Source organism: Microtus ochrogaster, chromosome 26 (assembly GCF_000317375.1).
Source record: "Microtus ochrogaster isolate Prairie Vole_2 chromosome 26, MicOch1.0, whole genome shotgun sequence".
Taxonomy (NCBI): Eukaryota; Metazoa; Chordata; class Mammalia; order Rodentia; family Cricetidae; genus Microtus; species Microtus ochrogaster.
In genome coordinates, this window is record NC_022025.1 from 8,437,755 (window position 1) to 8,457,718 (window position 19,964).

The 19,964-nt window shown below is 38.7% G+C and overlaps 1 protein-coding gene across 4 annotated transcripts in view; it reads left to right on the forward strand.

Moving 5' to 3' along the window:
* The window catches only part of Pclo (piccolo presynaptic cytomatrix protein), a 293,606-nt gene that overhangs the window by 117,149 nt on the left and 156,493 nt on the right, over positions 1–19,964 (forward strand). For all 4 annotated transcript variants that reach the window (XM_013350428.2, XM_013350429.2, XM_013350430.2 and 1 more), the window contains one exon: positions 16,891–17,616. In XM_013350428.2, the coding sequence (XP_013205882.1) occupies positions 16,891–17,616 (726 nt within the window). The remainder of the gene's footprint in view (positions 1–16,890; positions 17,617–19,964) is intronic.

Here is a 19,964-nt window from a genome sequence, read left to right on the forward strand (position 1 = left end):
TATTCAGGAGTGGGAAAGCTGAGTCACAGGAAATATCTAATTCTAGTTGTGTGAGAACTTCCCCAGCAGTTTTTAGGTGGCCATATCAGTTTACATCCCCACCAGCACTGGATAAGGACTCCTCCTTCCTCCTGTTCACCAGCCTTCATTGTCCTGCCTTCATCTCAAGGGCAGCCACGCTGGCAGGTGAGATGGACCTTTGAACTAGTTTGACGAGCATTTCTCAGGCTGCTCAATATTGGAACCCTTATTAAAATACTGATTTTGATTAGCATTTCTCAGGTTGCTAATATTCTGAACCCTCATTAAAATACATATTGACATTTGTGGGTTCTTTTTTTCCTTTTGAGAACTATCTGTTCAGTTTAATCAGTCCATTCTTTGGTGGACATATTTTTGTGTGTTTCTGTTTAATTTTTGTAATGCTATACCTATTTTAGAGAATAACCAATATCTGAAGTATAGTTGGAAAAGGTTTCTCTCACTATCTCTAGGCTTTCTCTCTGTTCTACTAACAGTTTGGTTTCCTATGCAGAAGTCTTGAATCTACATAGTCCCATTAAATCTTGAGCCTATTTCCTGGGCTATCGTGGTTATTCAGAAAGGTTTTACCCATCCCTGTGTCCTGAATTATTTTCTGTATGTTTTCCCCTAATTGTTTTAGCATATTGGCTTTTAAAATAGAAGCTTGCTCCATTCAAACTGAGGTAAGCACAGGGTGTGGGTCTCCTTCCATGCAGAAGCATTGACTGAGAGCAAAATCCCAGTATTGAGAATGCTGCTGCAGTCACTGCTCCTCTTTCACGAACACCTTCATCCTAGTTAGGACACATTCCTTTGCCAACTTACCTCTCTCCCTAGTTTTTACACTTCTGTCTCACGGTGCCACCTCAGTTGTTCCGTTTTTCTGCGATGTCAACCCTTCTTCACATGAGTTAACAACTCTATTGTCCTTTCTCAGAGTCTTCCGCTGTTATTATAAGCATTGTTTTCATATTTTCTACTAGACTACGGGGACCTTTGCTAAACAACTATGATTTTAATGCCTGTGTTAGCATAGTCCCATGCAGTGTCTCTGAAAATGTATTGCGATGCTGAATTGATTGAATGAGCTATTCAGCACGGTATCTCAGCAGCTTTTCCAAGGTAAATAAATAGTTTCTCAGTAGTTTCTAGGTATTCCTTGATATGTACAAAGCATAGAAATATAGAAAACATGTTTATTTCCTCTTTATTACTTAACTTTGTTTTGCCATTTTAAAAGCTAGAAAAGCAAGCATGTACAGATTTTTGAACATCATTGTAGGAAATATAATTTCTAATCCTTTAATACTTTATAGGGAAAGATGATACTCATGAATAGATTTCTATTCCAGATCCAGTGTTCACTGGATTCTTCTGCTGCTGTCCTCGTCATCTACAAAAGTTTGCAGCCTCTGAGGCTGGGGAGATGGTTCAGTTGGTAAAGTACCTGAGATGCAAGCAATAGCACCAACATTTTATCTCTAGAACCTACATTAAAAAGCCCAGTTTGGTGGCACATGGCTGTGATCCCAGCTCTGGGGAGGAAGAGATGAGTGAATTTAAGAGTTCCCTGGCCAGCTAGCCACATCCAGCTGGAGAGTCTCAATCCTGTGAGAGACCCTGGCTCCAAAACCAACAGAAGCAGTGTCATAGAATGATTCTAATGGTATTTGGGGTTTGTTCTTAGCATCCATCCACATGCATGCAAATTTTCACACACACACACACACACACACACACACACACACACACATACACGGTGTGGTGGGGGGGCAAGGGAGGGAAGGAGAGAGAGAAGAGAGAGAGATTAAATCACGAAACTAGAATTCTGAGGTTCCTTTTGAACAGTGTTTGAGTAACTTCCAGTTATCAAAATAAGGATGGAGCAATGTAACATGCATCATAACTCAATCTACAAATTTAATCAAGACTAAAGCAATAATCAGTTTTACTGTCTACTTGAGAAAAATAAAAATAATTATTACAGGAGAAGGGAAGAAGTTAAATGTTAAGAAGGAAATTATTAGCAGAGCACTCAGCTCATGTTTCTAAAAAATTGCATCAGGGCTACGTGTGGTAGCACACGCCTGTAATCCCAGAGAGCACTCTGGAGGTAGAGGCAGGTGAATCTCTGAGACTGAGATCAGCCTGATCTTCATCATGGATTTCAAATCAGCTAGGATACATAATGAGACCTTGTCAAAAGAAAGGGAAAGAGAAGAAGAAAAAATAAGAAATCTGCCTCTTTTTTATATCTTACTTAGCCTCATTGCAAGCAATATTGCCAGTTCGTATCTGTGAAATTTTCATTTTTCCTTCTCAAGCATAGAAAAACTGGCACTTCCTCCCACTTTTATTAATGATTCTGCACAGTGTGTCTGGCTGGTTTCTTCTGACCAGAGGAGAGTATTAAGAGCCTGCTCTTTGCTCTCTTCATTTGTATGAAAGAATTGTAGGAATTTCATGACTAATCCTGATTTAAATATCTCCGTTTCCTTTAAAATCTGACTCTAGAGATATGTCCATGTCTCTGCACCCTGTCTGTTTCTCCCACTGGATACTTAACAGGATATAGTTTCTATTTTCCCTGTGTCAGCTTCTGCATTTGTATAATGAACGTAATTATAGCAACTCCAAGATGGGGTGAGAATTTAATGAGATAAAGAATATCCGCAGGATCCTTTAATCCAACATATTCCACCTTCTCTCTCTTGAATCTGTTCCTTCTCTATTTTAAATCACCATATTCCTTGTGAATCGGGACAGGCTTTTTTGTTGTTGTTTTCGCAATGTTAATTCCACCATTCAGTTTCTGCCGCTGCTTCTCTAGTCATCTACACAAGCTTGCAACTGTGTCAAGCACCGCTGTCCCTTCGGGGGACACTCATCCTCTTCAATGGAAGCAGCCAAAGGAGGAAGTTATACACACGTGAAACCAGATTCGTCTTAAAAATAGGAGCTCTGCTTTCTTTCTGTTTTTGATCCTAGCCCAACGTACATACTTACAGGCTCAGAGAGCAGTGATGTTTTTTTAGCATACAGTTTTTAGCAGATTCTTTCAAAATTACATATAATCATGCCACTTTATGACTTAAATCTCCCTTTGACTTAGCCGATCATTTAAGGTAGGGAGACTTCAACTGACTCCCTCTATATAACATGTTTGCCACCCATCTCCCTGGGAATTCAGGGAACAAGTCTTTCTGACCAAATCATTCCTGGTAGTTGTGTCACTAGAACAAGCCAATGACATACATCCCAAGTATTTCTGGCTTGACTGCCCTGTCTGTCTGTACCTTCTCTTCTTCCCAATTCATTCAGTGTCTTCTGCTTAAGAGAGAGAGGAAGGATTGCAAGAACTAGAATGGTCCAAAATATCTCAAGAAAACCCACAGAAACAGCTAGCCTGGCGCATGGGAACTCACAAAGTCGGAACCAGAAACCAGGGATTCAGCAGGGGACTGACCTGGACCCTTTGCATATGTATTAGAGCTGTGTGGCTTGGTCTATTTGTGGCACTCCTGGCAATGGGGGACAGGTACTGCCTTTGTTGCTTTGGCTTGCTCTTGGGAACCTTTCCTAATGCTATGTTGCCTTGCCCAACCTGGATGCAAGGGGCTGGTGTGCATGTGTGTGGATGCCAGTGCTTGGTCTTGCAGCAATGTGATGTGCTGTGCTTTGTTGATAACCGTGGAGGACCTGCTCCTTTCTGGGCAGAGGCAGAGGAGGAGTAGATTGAGTGGGGGAGGAGTGCACAAAACAGGGGATATGAAGGGAGGAGGGAGAGGAAAACAAGGAAAGAAAAGAAAGGAAAAAACTCTGTGGTGTTTATTGAACAATGCAGGATGGGGAGGGGCAGATAATGATCACTATACTGTTCCAGCAAAGTTGGTGTGTGGTGGGGTATGGTAACCCTCTTCTAATGCCACCCTCTGAGTAGGGCTGTGATGGGGTCCCTGAGGCAGTTTGCCTAGCTACATTGTCCAAGTTGGCAAGCCCAATTCAGCAAAAGGACAATTGAAGACAATACCTGATATCTGACCTCTACCCTCATGCACAAACATGTACATGCATACACGCGTGTGCACACACATTGATACACACACTACATAAAGTATCATTAGTCCACTAGGGCAGAGTCCTCATGAATGAGATTGGTCGTCTCGTGAAATAGGCTTGAGGACCTTGTTAGACTCACCATCTGCAGTCCACCAGAGCTTGAGTACAGAAGGAATAGGAGGTACCATCCTCTGGAGTTCTGACTTCCCAGACTCCAGGACTGAATGAAACCCTTAGGGTACACTAGCTTACCAGGTTATGGAATTTGTCGTAGCAACCCTTGCAGACTAATACTGTATTTAAGAGTTTATGTCAGTTGTCACACTGGTAGGATCTGACATCTCTAGGCACGTCTGTAAAGCATTTTAGAGATGAGGTAGTTATTGTGGGTAGACTACCCCTGTACATGGCAGATCCATTCCATGGATTAGTATCAGACTGGATGAAAAGGAGAGAGCTAGCTAAGTACAAGCATCCTCCACTCTCTGCCTCAAGACTGTGAACCCAGTGTGAGTACTGTCTTCTCAAGCTCCTATGGCCATGGCTTCAGCACTCTGATGTCTGCACCCTCAAGCTCTAAGCAAAGATAAATTCTTACTCTCCTAAGTGTTCCTTTTTTAAAATGATATTTTTTTATTTACTTTGCATCTCAACTACAGCTCCTCCATCCTCCTCTCCCTCCACTCCCTCCTCCTACCTCCCTTCCCCCTCCCCCTCAATTCACCTCATTTCCTTATTCTCTCAGAAAGGGGCAGGCCTCAAACTGGCATCAGCAAAGCCTGGCATATCAAGCTGTCTTAAGACAAAGCACTTTGCCTGTGTTCAGGCGATGCAAGGCATTAAGAGTCCTTCTTGACAAGTGACTTGTCACAGGATGAAAAATAACTACTGTGTGTGTGTGTGTGTGTGTGTGTGTGTGTGTGTGTGTGTGTGTGTGTCACTGTATGTGAGAATGGGTGTGTATGTGGTGGTAGTGGTGATGGTGTCAAAAAACCCTAAACACATGATTTCCTTCAGTGAGTCCCATCACAGCTGTTTAAGTATAATAGTTTACAGATATTTTAATTAAATTTGGTTGAAATTATGTAATATATCTTTAAAATACCACTCTGAAATTGTTTTTTAATTAATTTATTTTTTATTGATTTTACTGCGCTCTACATTTTTCTCTGCTCCCCTCCCTGCCTTTCCCCTCCCTTCTAACCCTCTCCCATGATCCCCATGCTCCCAGTTTACTCAGGAGATCTTGTCTTTTCTACTTCCCATGTAGATTAGATTAATGTATGACTCTCTTAGGGTCCTCACTGCTGTCTAGGTTCTCTGGGATTGTGATTTGGTAGGCAGTTTTTATTTTTGCTTTATGTTTCAAAACCACTTATGAGTGAGTACATATGACAATTGTCTTTCTGGGTCTGGTTTACTTTATCCAAAATGACATTTACTAGCTCCATCCATTTGCCTGCAAAATTCAAGAGGTCATTATTTTTTTCTTCTGTGTAGTACTCCATTGTGTAAATGCACCACATTTTCCTTATCCATTCTTCGGTCGAGGGGGATTTAGGTGGTTTTCAGGTTCTGGCTATGACAAACAATGCTGCTATGAACATTGTTGAGCACATGTCCTTGTGGAACAATTGAGCATCCTTTGGATATATACCCAAAAGTGGTATTGCTGGGTCGTGAGGAAGGTTGTTTCCTAATTTTCTGAGAAATCAACACACTGATATCCAAAGTAGCTGTACCAGCTTGCATTCCCACCAGCAATGCAGGAGTGTTCCCTTTTCCCCACAACCTCTCTGGCATAAGTTGTCATCAGTGTTTTTGATCTTGGCCATTCTTATGGGTGTAAGATGGAATCTCAGAGAAGTTTTGATTTGCATTTCTCTGTTGGGCATTTTCTTAAGTGTCTTTCAGCCATTTTAGATTCTCTCTGTTGAGAGTTCTCTATTTAGGTCTGTACTCCATTTTTTATTGGATTATTTGATCTTTTGATGGCCAGTTTCTTGAGTTCTTTGTATATTTTGAAGATCAGGCCTCTGTCTGATGTGGGGTTAGTGAAGCTATTTTCCCAATCTGTAGGCTGTCATTTTGCCTTGTAGACCATGGTCCTTTGCTTTACAAAAGCTTTTCAGTTTCAGGAGGTCCCGTTTATTAATTGTTTCTCTCAGTGTCTGAGCTACTGGGGTTATATTTAGGAAGTGGTCTACTGTGCCAATGCATTCAATGTACTTCCCACTTTCTCTTCTATGAGTTTCAGTGTGGCTGGCTATATTTTGAGGTCTTTGATCCATTTGGATTTGAGTTTTGTACATGGTAATAGATATGAATCTATTTTCATTCTTCTACATGTTGATATCCAGTTATGTCAGCACCATTCATTAAAAATGCTTTCTTTTTTAATTTGATATTTTTTGCTTCTTTGTCAAAAATCAGATGCTTGAAAGTGTGTGGATTGATATCCAGTTCTTTGATTTGGTTCCATTGGTCCTCCTGTCTGTTTTTATGCCCATGCCAGGCTGTTTTCGGTACTTTGGCTCTGTAGTAGAGTTTGAAGTCAGGGATTGTAATGCCTCCAGAAGTTCTTTTATTGTACAGGATTGTTTTGGCTATTCTGTTTGTTTTTTTTTCTTTTTGTTTTTTGGGGGGTTTTGGTTTTGGTTTTGGTTTTTGGTTTTGTGGGTTTTTCTTGCTTGTCCATATGAAGTTGAGTACTGTTTTTTGAGGTCTGTGAAGAATTTTGCTGGGATATTGATGTACATTGCATTGAATCTGTAGATTGCTTTTGGTAAGATTGATATTTTTACTATGTCAATTCTACCTACCCAAGATTGTGGGAGATCTTTCCACTTTCTGGTGTCTTCTTCAATTTCTTTCTTCAAAGATTTAAAGTTTTTGTCATACAAATCTTTCACTTGTTTGGTTAGAGTTACTCTGAGATATTTTATGCTATTTGTGGCTATTGTGAAGGGTGATGTTTCTTATTTCTTTCTCGGCCCATTTATCATCTGTGTATAGGAGGGCTACTGGTGTTTTGAGTTTAATCTTGTATCCTTCTACATTACTGAAAGTGTTTATGAGTTATAGAAGTTCCTTGGTAGATTTCTTTGGGGGGTCGCTTATGTAAACTATCATATGATCAGCAAACAGTGAGAGTTTGATTTCTTCTTTTCCAATTTGTGTCCCTTTTATCTCCTTTTTTTGTCTTACTGATCTAGCTAGAACATCAAGTACTATATTGCATAGATATGGAGAGAGTGAGCAACCTTGTCTTGATCTTGATTTCAGTGGGATCGCTGGGGGTTTCTCTTCATTTAGTTTGAAGTTGGCTGTTGGCTTGCTGTATATTGCCTTTATTATGTTTAGGTATGTTCCTCGTATCCCTTCTCTCTCTAAGACCTTTATCGTGAAGGGATGTTGTATTTTGTTGAAACCTTTTTCAGAATCTAATGAGATTATCATGTGGTTGTTCTTTTTCAGCTTGTTTATATGGTGGATTACATTGACAAATTTTCATATGTTGAACCATCCCTGCATCTGTGGGATGAAGCCAACTTTGTCATGGTGGATGATGGTTCTGATGTGTTCTTGGATTCAATTTGCCAGTATTTTATTTAGTACGTTTGCATCGGTGTTCATGGGTGAGATTTGTCTGTAATTCTCTTTCTTGGTTGAGTCTTTATGTGGTGTGGGTATCAGGGTAATTGTAGCCTCATAAAAAGAGTTTGGCAATGTTCCTTCTGTTTCTATTGTGTGAAATAATTTGAGGAGTATTGGTATTAGCTCTTCTTTGAAAGTCTCGTAGAATTCTGAGCTAAAACCATCTGGTCCTGGGCTTTTTTTTTTTTTTTTGGTTAGAGACTTTTGATGACTGTTTCTATTTCTTTAGCAGTTATAGGTCTGTTTAATTTTCTTATCTGGTCTTGATTTATTTTTGGTGATATTTATCCAGAAAGTTGTCCATTTCAAGTTTTCTAATTTTGTGGAGTACAGGTTTTCAAATATGACTTGATGATCCTCTGTATTTCCTTCGTGTCTGTTGTTATGTCCCCCTTTTCATATCTGATTTTGTTAATTTAGATATTCTCTCTCTGCCTTTTGGTTAATTGGGATAAAGGTTTTTCTATTTTTGTTGATTTTCTCGAAGAACCAACTCTTTGTGTCATTGATTTTTTGTATTGTTTTCTTTGTTTCTTTTTTGTTGATTTCATCTCTCAATTTGATTTCCTGCTATCTATCCCTCCTGAGTGAGTTTGTTTCTTTTTGTTTTAGTGTTTTCAAATGTTCTGTTAACTCACTAGTGTGGGATTTTTCCATCTTCTTTATATAGGCATTTAGTGCTATGAAATTTCCTATTAACACTGCTTTCATTGTGTCCCATAAACTTGGTATATTGTGTGGTCATTTTCATTGAATTTTAGGAAGTCTTTAATTTCTCCCTTTATTTCTTCCTTGACCCATTGATGATTCAGGTCAGCATTGTTTAATTTCCATGTATTAGTGGGCTTTCTGGAATTAATTAGTGTTGCTGTTGAATTCTAGTTTTAAGCCATGGTGATCTGATAAGATACATGGGGTTATTCCAAATTTTTGTATCTGTTGAAGTTTGTTTTGTTACCAAGTGTGTGGTCAGCTTTTTAGAAGGTTTCACGAGGTACTGAGAAAAAGGTATGTTCTTTTATGTTTGGATGGAATATTCTATAGATGTCTATTAAGTCCATTTGAGTCATATCATCTGTTAGTTCCCTTATTTCTCTGTTCATTTTTTGTCTGACTGACTTGTCCAGTGGTGAGAGGGGAGTGTTGAAGTCACACACTATTAGTGTGTAGAGTTTAAAGTATGATTTAAGCTTTAGAAGTATTTCTTTTACATATGAGGGTGCCCTTGTATTTGGGACATAGATGTTCAGTATTGAGATTTCCTCTTGATGGATTTTTCCTGTGACTAATATGAAATATCCTTCTTTGCCTTTCTTGATTGATTTAATTTAGTTTTAAATCTATTTTTTTAGGTATTAAGATAGCTACACCTGCTTGTTTCGTATGTCAATTTGATTGAAAAAATTTTCCCAACCCTTTACTCTGAGATGATGTCTGTCTTTGAGGTTGAGGTGTGTTTCTTGTATGCAGAAGTAGGATGGATTCTGTTTTCATATCCAATCTGTTAGCCTATGTCTTCTTATTGGTGAGTTGAGTCCATTTATATTAAGGGATATTAATGACCAGTGATTGCCGTGTCCTGTTAATTTAGTTTTCTTTGTTGGTAATGTTAATTTATGTATTTTTTCATTCTTTGGGATTTGCTGATGTGAGATCATCTACTGTGTGTGTATTTGTTGATGTAGCCAGCTTCCCTGATTTGGAGTTTTCCTTCTAGTACTTTGTGTACTGCTAGGTTTGTGGCTACATATTGGTGAAATCTGGTTCTGTCATGGAATATCTTGTTTTGTGATTCCATGGTGATTGAAAGTTTTACTGGGTATAGTAGTCTGGGCTGGCAGCTGTGGTCTCTTAATGTCTGCATAATGCTTGGCCGGGACCTTCTGGCTTTCATTTGCTCCACTGAGAAGTCAGGTGTAATTCTAATAGGTCTGTCTTTATATGTTACTTAGCCTTTTTCCTTTGCAGCTCTTAATATACTTTCTTTATTCTGAATGTTTAGTGTTTAGATTATTATGTGGTAAGAGGACTTTTTTGATCCAGTCTATTTGGTATTCTGTAAGTTTCTTGTATCTTCATAGACATATTTGTCTTTAGGTTGGGAAATGTTTCTTATATGATTTTGTTAAATGTATTTTCTGTGCTTTTGAGTTGAACTTCTCCTTCTTGAATACTCATTATTCTTAGGTTTTGTCTTTTCATGGTATCCCAAATTTCTTGGATATTTTGTTTTAAGCTTTTGTTAGTTTTAATGTTTGCTTTGACTGTCATGTTGCTCTTTGTGGTGTTGCATTTGTTCTTACCTTATCTACCCATCTTTTCTTCTCATTGTTGTAGTTGGGGCTGTCTGTGACTCTGGTGATCAATTTTCCAGAGACCAGTGGATCCAAGGCTCAGAGGGCTACTCCTCGTGGTGCAGTCAGTGCCACAGTTCCAGTTACTCCATTGTTCGCTCCATGTTTCTGGAGGTTGCTCAGTGCTACCGGGGTTTGCTCCGCTCCCGTGGAGTTCAATGTCTCAGGTCTGCTCTGGCCTAGATTGCTGGCTTGGTCCTGCTCCTGTGCAGTTTTCTCTGAAATTGTTTTATAGTTTTGGAAAATGCATCTACATTATGATAGGAAATAAAACAGAAAAGGAATCTGACTTAAGTCAAGAAATCTTAACACTAAAGTTATCAACAAAATGTATGAAATTATATTCTCAATATGTTTAAATCTCTGATTATAATATATATAATATGATGTAAGTATTATAAAATTAGTATATATATATATAATTTAGTTAGCATCTGGCTCTTTATGGAACTACTGTTCACAAATTTTGTATGTGTGGAAATGTGCATTTTATACTTCTAAAGAAAGAAGCAGAGCAACCTTGCTTGAATGCATAGCAATGTAGCACTGCAGATGTGCACACACATGAGAGTGGTGGGGACATAGGCATGACCTCTGATCTGCTTGGACCTAGGACCTTAGAACTTCAGTTCCCCTTAGTCTACTGGGTTTTATTATTGATCCCTATCCTTTCCATTTATTTAGCCATGTTACTGTAACTTAGCAAAGCATCTGTTTCTCATTATGCAGTCTTACATATGCATGTCTATTTTGCATTGCATTTTTATATAATTTACTTTCTATATATGAACAAATGAGAAAGAACACATTTTTCAATTTTGTTTATGAGTTATTCCTTTTTAGCTGTCATAAAAAGTCCAGAAATATGATGGAAACTGTATATTCTAATTTTAAAAATTTAGTAAATAAGTGGACTTTAAACATATTTCACATTCATTTTTAAGAGAGGTAGAGTAAGAATAAAAATCTCATTTTAAAATGGTGTTTTGTGTGTCCCATGCTGATTTTTAATTCATTATTTAGCATAAACAGTGCTTGAATTCTGGTCCTCTTGCTATCAGCTCTTGAGTGCTGAGTCGACAGACTTGCAATAGCATGCCTAGTTCAATTTGCATTCTTGTAAATGGTAATCACATGATCAAATATTGCTAGCATCTTAATTTTATGGTCTGGACAACTGATTGTATGATCTATAAAATGTATATCATATAATCTTTCAATTGTATTTTTTCTCTTTTACAATTAACAAAAACACTACATTCATAGTAAAAGTAACAATTTTAGGAAGTCAAATTACATTTAAGAATACAGGGTCCTAGGATACATAAAATATTATGTAGCCAAGATAGTATGAAGTACTGATAGAGATTACCAGTCTCAGAAAACATTGTTCCCAGACTTTTGGATCAATTAATAAAAGAAAGGTTATTTTTAGAGCTGAAGAGATGGCTCAGTGCTTATGAACACTTGCTGCTCTTCTTGAGAACCTGAGTTCAGGATCCAGCGCCCATATCAAGCAGCTCACATCTGGCAGTAACTCCAACTCTGAGGATTCAATGACCTCTTGACCTCTTCTGGCCTCCTTGGGCAACTGCACTCACATGTGCACATGATGCACCCACACACACACACACACACACACCGACACACAATACTTAAATATGTGAAAATATTCAAAAGGTGTGATTTAGAAATAGATTACTATAATTATAATTATTTTTTCCTAAATAATATTTGATATGTTATGAACATCTACAAGCCATCAAAAATGTTAACTTATCGCTTAGTATTGCTTAACTCTTTTATTCTTACTGAAAGTTGCATAAGGCTCAGGATGATGTTTTAGTCACTACTCTCTCAGTTGAGATAAGGCTATCATCATCTCTGGTTCAGTGATTCTCTTGAAGGAAAGAATGTTAGTTTCCAAACAAGTTCAATTGGCTTTTTTAATGAAAATCAATACTAAATTTTATTTACGTCATTTCTCAGATACAAATATGAATGCTTGTGAATGTAGTTTTGAGCATCATTTCAATTTATAGGTAAATCTTCAGCCTGCTTTAGGTCTCATATTCAGCCTTTAAAGAAGACACTTAGAACAGCAAACAGGCAGCCCTGAATTCTGAGATTTAACTTGATGTTATTGTTGCTATAGTTACAGCTGAAATCTTACATAAAACAAATTACTTATTGATGGGAAATGCTGAGCAGCTCTGCAGAATCCCTTTTCTGTTTCTTTTTTTATTGCTTTCATTTCCTAGTCCCCTCTTAAGATTAATGGATTTTCGTATTATTGTTCTGTTTTGAACAAGCTTTGATAACTTGATGTTAAAGTAAATACATTTTACTAACATATTCTAGCTGACAATTGAATGTGCTTGAATATACTGTGATCATCATAGTTATTTTTACATGCTTCTTCCTTATTAGAATTTTCCCTATCTGGAGATACATTTTTATATTCTAATAAGTGATAATAAAGAAGTAAATAAGAATGTGATTATTTTTATAATATGAAGGTTTCTGGTTTCGTTATCTTTAATCATAGCATAGATGAAAATCTTTTCTTGTAGGTTGTTCCATTAAAGGATACTAACAAGAGTATCCTCAAAATAAAACATTAAAATCTGCAAAATGTATAAAAAAAATGTCTTGGTTAAGGTTTTTATTGTTGTGAAGAGACACCACGACCACTGCAACTCTAATTAAAAAAAAACATGTAATTGGGGTGGTTTATAAGTTCCATTGCATCATCAGGGTGGGACATGGGAGAGCGCAGGCAGACATGGTACTGAAGAAGTAGCCAAGAATACAGCATCTTACAGACAACAGGAAGTGATCTAAAACACTTGGAGGTATCTTGAATGTAGGAGACCTCAAAACCTGCCCCCACAGTTCCTCCAAGAAGGTCAGACCTCCTAATAGTGCCAGTCCCTTTTGGGACATTTCCCTTCAAACTGCCACCTACCACTCACTGACCGCCCCCAAAGACTTGTAGCCATATCATGGTTCAAAACTGCATTTAGTTCCACTTCAGAAGTCCTCATAATATATAACAGTCTCAAACTTGTTGCAAAGTCCAAATCTCTTCTGAGACTTATAGCAGTCTCTTAACTGTAAATTCCTCTATAAAAGCAAAAGCAAAAAGAAAATCACAGATTTCCAACATATAATGACACAAAATATACATTACCACTTCAAAATTTATGGAAGGGAGCATAGTGAGGAAATACTGAATCAAAATAAGACCAAAAAGCAGCTGGGCAAACTCCAAACCCTGAATTTCCATGTCTGATGTCAAAATGCTCTTCTGATGTCCAACTCCTTTCAGCTTTGTTGACAAGATACTTCTTTCTCTTTGCCTGGTTCCATTCCCCGCTGGCAGCTTTCCTCGGCGGCAATTCTATGACTCTGGCATTGCCAGCATCTTGGGGTCTCCTGGGCAATCCATGCTTAGGTTCACAGCTTTAGCAGTGGCCTCTCTAGGGCTCCATTCAAGAATGCCGCTGACACATTCCTGACCTCAGGGGCTTTTCTTAGTCTCTCTCTTAAGAGAAACGAACAAACCAAGAGTCAAATTTGTTTTTTTTGTTTTTTTTTTAATTTATTTATTTATTGAGGATTTCTGCCTCCTCCCCGCCACCGCCTCCCATTTCCCTCCCCCTCCCCCGATTAAGTCCCTCTCCCTCATCAGCTTGAAGAGCCATCAGGGTTCCCTGACCTGTGGGAAGTCCAAGGACCGCCCACCTCCATCCAGGTTTAGTAAGTTGAGCATCCAAACCGCCCAGGCCCCCCCAAAGCCAGCACATGCAGTAGGATCAAAAACCCATTGCCCTTGTTCTTAGCAAACAACTGCTGAGGCTGGGGCCTGCCCCACAGTGTGGTTGATACACACAGTGTCACCCCTTTGAAGTAATCTCCTCACGTTTATCCATCGTGAACACCTTCTTGGGCAGGGTTAGGAATTTATACTTACTTCCTCTCTTCTATGCTGGGATTTTTCTGGCTTGAGTTGCAGGTCTTGTGATTGTTTTCATAGTCTATGTAAGTTCCTAGATGTATCTGCCCTGTTATGTCTTGAAAATGCTGTCTCCTTGAGGCCATCCATCCCTATGGCTCTTACAATCTTTCCGCACCTTCTTCTGTACAGATCTCTGAGTGCTGGCTTCAGAAGTGTGATATGGATACCGTATATAGGACTGCACATTGTCCATTTGTGGCTTTCAGTGTTAGTTACTATACGAAGAAGCTTCTCTGATGGGGGTGGAGAAGTGCATATAGAAGTTCTCCATAGGCATAGCAATATGCCATTAAGAGACAGTTTCTTGTATGTTGTCTTAATAATAATAATAATAATAATAATAATAATAATAATAATAATAATAGAGTTCCCCCTAGAACTCATGACTTAGCTAGCCTCAGGATCTCAGCCTTGTTGAGTGTCTGATATAGAATTCAACTTGTGGAGTGTGACAAACCCAACCAAATGTTCCCGATTATCTTCCACCACATTTGTTCTACATTTGCACCGATTCATCTTGCAGACGGGGGGGGGGGGGGGGGGCTTTGCAGGTTTCAGGGTTTGTAGCTGCGTGTTATCTCTGAGAGCTGTTCTACCAAGTGTTCACCCGGGATACTGTGGTATAGCCGCTACTGCTTCATAAGTTTACCAAACATGCAATAATCTGGAGAAATGAAGTGTTTTATTTGCCATAACAGCTTAAATGGATTCACTAAAGTTGAGCTTCTTACCTAAATTTCAAGAAGGTATGAGAATATTGAGTATACCAAAGTTCTTCGGTTTCTCAACAGATTTCTCCCTTTAAAAACAGACATGTGCTCTCTGGTACTTACCATATACCCAATGTATGACAACTAAGTAAGAATAATTCCACAAAAAAAAAAATCGGAATTTTATAGTGGACAAAATGCTTGAGACCTGTATTCCTGTTAGATTCAAAGTCCCCAGCTTATCCACACGGGGACATGTCCTGATGAAAATGCTTCGTACACACCTGTGCTTGTGATTTTTAGACTCCTTGTATCAAAACAGCCCTGTGAGACTGCTATTCTTGTCTGTTTTTGGGTTTTTTTTTGAAACATCAAGTTCAAAATATGAATAATGATGCTATCTTCAGATGGGCTTCAATCAAATAATGACTTCTGAGCCATAGCACAGATCAAGACCAGTGCTCTGGAGGTTTTCTCTTTTATTCGGCCCTGTTTGACAAGTGACCAAGTCGCTTTCTTTCCCATGACTTGTGAGCCAGATTGTTACATAACACTGTAGTTCACACCGGAGATGCTTTCACGGGAACTTAAGAAAGGATTGATATTGAGGGGCCATACACACTAACAGCAAAGGCGCCCACATGCATCCTACTGTTTTAAGTCAGGGCTTACTGAAAGTAAGGCTTGTCTTTTTATCTTTGTACTTTAGAGGAGAAACTAAGGATCTATAACCCCTAACAGATTACAGAAAAGTCAAATATATTAAGCACCATTTGTAACGTCTATAAAGAATAGAAAAATAAAAAGCAGGAACAAATGAGACTTTTCTCTGATGGTATTCCGCTGCAGTCCGTGATTTTTCTGCAAGGGATTTAAGCCGAGCACCTGGAGAGCGCAGACAGGATGAGGGGCAATTTGAAACCGAATTTATCTGGAGCAGACAGGATGAAGGGCAATTTGAAACCGAATTTATCTGGAGACAATGACACATAAGACAGCAGGCAGGCTTGTTTATAGGACCCTCCCACCTTGTTCCTTGCATAATAAATACACATTATATGCTAATGATTAGAAAGAAGCAGCATGTACAGCCTTTGTCTTTTATATGAAGATACATATAGTGGAAGACAAAATACAAAACACAAAAGTCAAGGATAATGTCTGCCCCGAACCTCGCATCTGCCTCCCGTGTGATTGTTTTGCCTTGTGCTCTTTTCAGAAAGTGGTTTTCATGACTTAGATTGCAAAAACAGTGAGCTGGCTGGTTCTCAAAGTGATGGGTCCTCTTTTCTTCACTTGGTGCTCTGCTAAAATAGCCCTCAAGGAAACTGTAGTTGATCAGGTGATCTGCTGAAGAGTGTTCTGGTCTCCTGGGCCTTGAGCAGCAGTCCCAGAAGGAGGCATTTCAGTCAGAAAAACAAACATGCCAAACAATTTGATCTATGACTCTATCCTGCTTAGCTGGTGAATAATGTAACTAGTATTAAAAATGGAATCATTTTATTAATTAGAAAGAAGATAGAGAATTACACACGAGTGACTCTGGAAAACTCCCATGCAACTCAGTGGAAATTTATTTGGTTGATACCAAGAGATAAAGACTTGCTAAACTAAATTCAAATAACCTTTTTTATTTTAAACAAAAATGAAACATATTATGTAATGTAATTGTAGTTAAGCAAATTTATGATGGAAATGCTAAGTTTTAGGATACTAGGCTTAAAAATTTTTCTTTCAAATTTACAGCTTTCTTTCCAGTGCCAAACTCTTCAATAAGTATTTCTCTGGGTCCTCCTTAAGTTCATTCTTCTGCCCCTTTCTTTTTCTCAGTGCTGGCGAGCATAGAAATTGGTAGTCGTTATAGATTTTGCCCATGTTTATATTTTAAATAATCTTCTTTACATTTTTTCCATGATGATTTTTCTGATTTAGAACAGAATAACTTTCCCTGTGCCTATCAACAATCAACAGAATAACTAGACATTTTCAATTTTCATCTTGACTAATGCGCTAAAATAGAAAGTCTTCTGTAATCCTAATCTGTTCATTGCTGTCCATTTTACAGATTCAAGAATGGCTTTGCTTAAATTGCCAGACTCAGAGAGCAATTTCAGGACAACTTGGAGATACAGGAAAAATGCCTCCTGTATCGTCAGGACCCAAGGCATCTCCTGTGCCTGCCCCTGCCGAACCACCGTCTCAGAAAACACCGAGGGCCCCTGTAAAAGAAAAAAAGAAGGAAACAGAAGTCAAAACTGAAACTGAAAAACTTATTCCAGAAAAAGAGACACCATTAATTGAGAAAACCCCTGCAACGGTCACCATAGATCAAAAACCAGAAGAGAGTAAAGTGGAGAAAGGCAAAATTTCGGCCTGGAAAGAAAAGAAATCACCCTCTGAAGAGGAAAAACCACTCCCCGAAGATAAAACGAGAAAGAAGCCACTTGACGAAAAGTCGGCACCTGCTGAAGAAAAACCACCCCTTGAAGGAAAGAAGCCAACCCCTGGAGATAAGGAGTTACCCCCAGAAGTAAAGCCACTGGCCTTGGAGGGGGAAGAGAAACCTGAAATACTTAAAGCTCAAGCACAAATTCCTGAAGAGCCCACAGCAGGGGTGACCGCCAAGGCAGTGGGAGGAGAGGGGCAGCCCGAGGCCAGGACTGAAGATCGGCCAAGGGACACACCTCAGACTTTGCCCAAGGAAGGAGGGAGGGAAAGCGGTGCAGAGAAACCGCCGCCGGCAGAAGGCAGCGCCAAATCTGACCTGGTGGGGCCTGGCAAAGAAAAACCGGTAAGTTGTATTTCCTAACATCGTAGCCTTGCGTGCGCGCAGTTCTTAGTGCCTCAGCCAGTCACAGATAGGATGGATGTGAAAACCTTTAAACCGTGAATTTCGTTTCAGAGAACTCTACTTATTTTTTTTTGCACTTAAGTGCAAAGCAGTGGCGTTTTGCCTTAGTCAACTTCCATAAAGCATAGAGACAAAATTCTCTAAATCATATAGAAAAATGAAAAGATTTCCTATAGCTCCATGTTAGTTTTTTAAATACACAATGGGAGTTTAAGTCAGTTTTTCTCTATACCTAAAATAATGTATTAAGATTTTGTAAGAGGCAAGTTGTTGTTTTTGTTGTTGCTTCGTTTTGATTTCCTTTTTGATAGATTTCTAATCTGTGATCAGCCACAAAATTCATGGTTAAAAAAAAGTTCATGGTTAAAATCCAGAGTGAAAGTAAATTTACATATTCTTAGTTATTCTAGATTTTTCTCATGATTTAGTGTCATTTGTCTAATATGGAGGATTGGTTATTATCTGCATATAGTACAGAGTACTACGTACTTTCTATACTCTTCCTTTAGTTAAAAGTTTCAAGAATGCCCCGTTTTAAGTAATATTTGCATAAGCAATTCTGCCATTTTAAAGGAATGCTGTTCTTTCAAAGTATATTAATTTTAATTAAAAGCCAATTTTATTATGTATATATGTGCGTGTATACATACATAAGAATTAAAATATAAGCTACTTAGAGGTCCACAAAATATCTTCTACCTAATTAAATAATTTAATTTATAGAGGACACTGATGATTCACAGAAAAATTACCTATTGTACATCTATTATAACCGCAAGCAGAAATTACAATTGCATAATTAGTTTATGGGCGTCTGCTTTTTTGTGTTCACCATGACACATGCCTACTGACCCATCTCCACCATTTTCTTTCTCATTCTGATCATTTTTTGTGGGTCCCGCATTTGCCATTTTTTATCTTATTTTTCTTTGCCAGTCTCCAATTTTCCCCCTGGAGTTTCCTTCTTTTCTATACAGAGAAGTCACATGATTAACCCTTAAAATCACATGTGCATATGTGTCTCTAGTTTTGAGTTTTAGAACTGTGTTTTCGTGTATTTTAAGTAGACAGTTTCCCTTAAGACCTCACTGTAAATTCAAGCTCAACATGTTTGACTAATTGCTCATTTTTCTGTAGAACCCATCTCTCCTTTTGGCTTTCTGTAACATGACACCATCATTTACTTGCCTCTTGTCTTGCAGACACTAATCTAAGGCCAGCTAGGTTTCAATTTCTCGGGACTTGGTCCTCCATACCATTACTGATCATGAGGACATCTCTACGTGATGTTTCCCTTGAGCTCCAGAGTGTGTTATTGTCATAATGGTTATAAATGCAGACTCCATCGGTTTTCCTGGCACATTTTACTTACTCCTTGTGGGATCTCATTTAATCATTGTTTTACCTCGGTTTGCTGCTAGACAAATGCCTTAGCAATACAGGGAGGGTCAGTTCCCTAGTGATACACTTGTGAGTTCTTTGCATTGTAAGCTTTATTAGCACATGACCGGCGTGTGTGTGTGTGTGTGTGTGTGTGTGTGTGTGTGTGTGTGTGTTATTGTTTTATCTGCCACTAGCCTACTATAGGAAAGGGTTTGGCTGACACTATATAAGTCATATTTCTTCTTTGTCAAACAATAAGCTTTAAATCGACAGTGAACAAAAGAAGTGATTGCTTTACTATACTGTCTCTTACAGCAGAACTTTCAGTTTTACTTGAGGGTTTTGTAGACCGTGTGAACAAGCAACAGGAAATTAAAGAACACCACCAGTACTACCGGTCTATTTCCAAAATCAAACTAAAACTTTCTGTCTTGCATTTAAATGCTATCATAAACATTCTAATGTTTTGTTTTCCCACCTTGAGACGTTTGCATAGTGGTCAGGTTGCCCGTACCCACAGTGTGTAGTCCTGGCTAAACAGATTAGCTAGGGTTTTTTACCCTGTGATATCTGTCTGCAATATAACTCCCCTGCAAGGCTCACCACCCTCTACCAGTGAGAAATCAAAACCACAAACACTTCAATGTGAATCTTATTTTCAATGTGTTTCTCCCCTCTGTAGCTGTCTGGACTTCTCTGTGTGTCTCTGCAGTGTCAACACCGAACCCCCACCTGAGTTGCTGTCCTTTTGATACCACCCCCTCCCCCACTGATGTGGGAATGATTTCTTATTAATAAAGAAACTGCCTAGGCCCATTTTATAGGCCAACCCTTAGGTAGGCGGAGAAAACAGAACAGGATGCTGGGAGAAAGAAGCTGAGTCAGAGAGTCGCCATGGTTCCCGC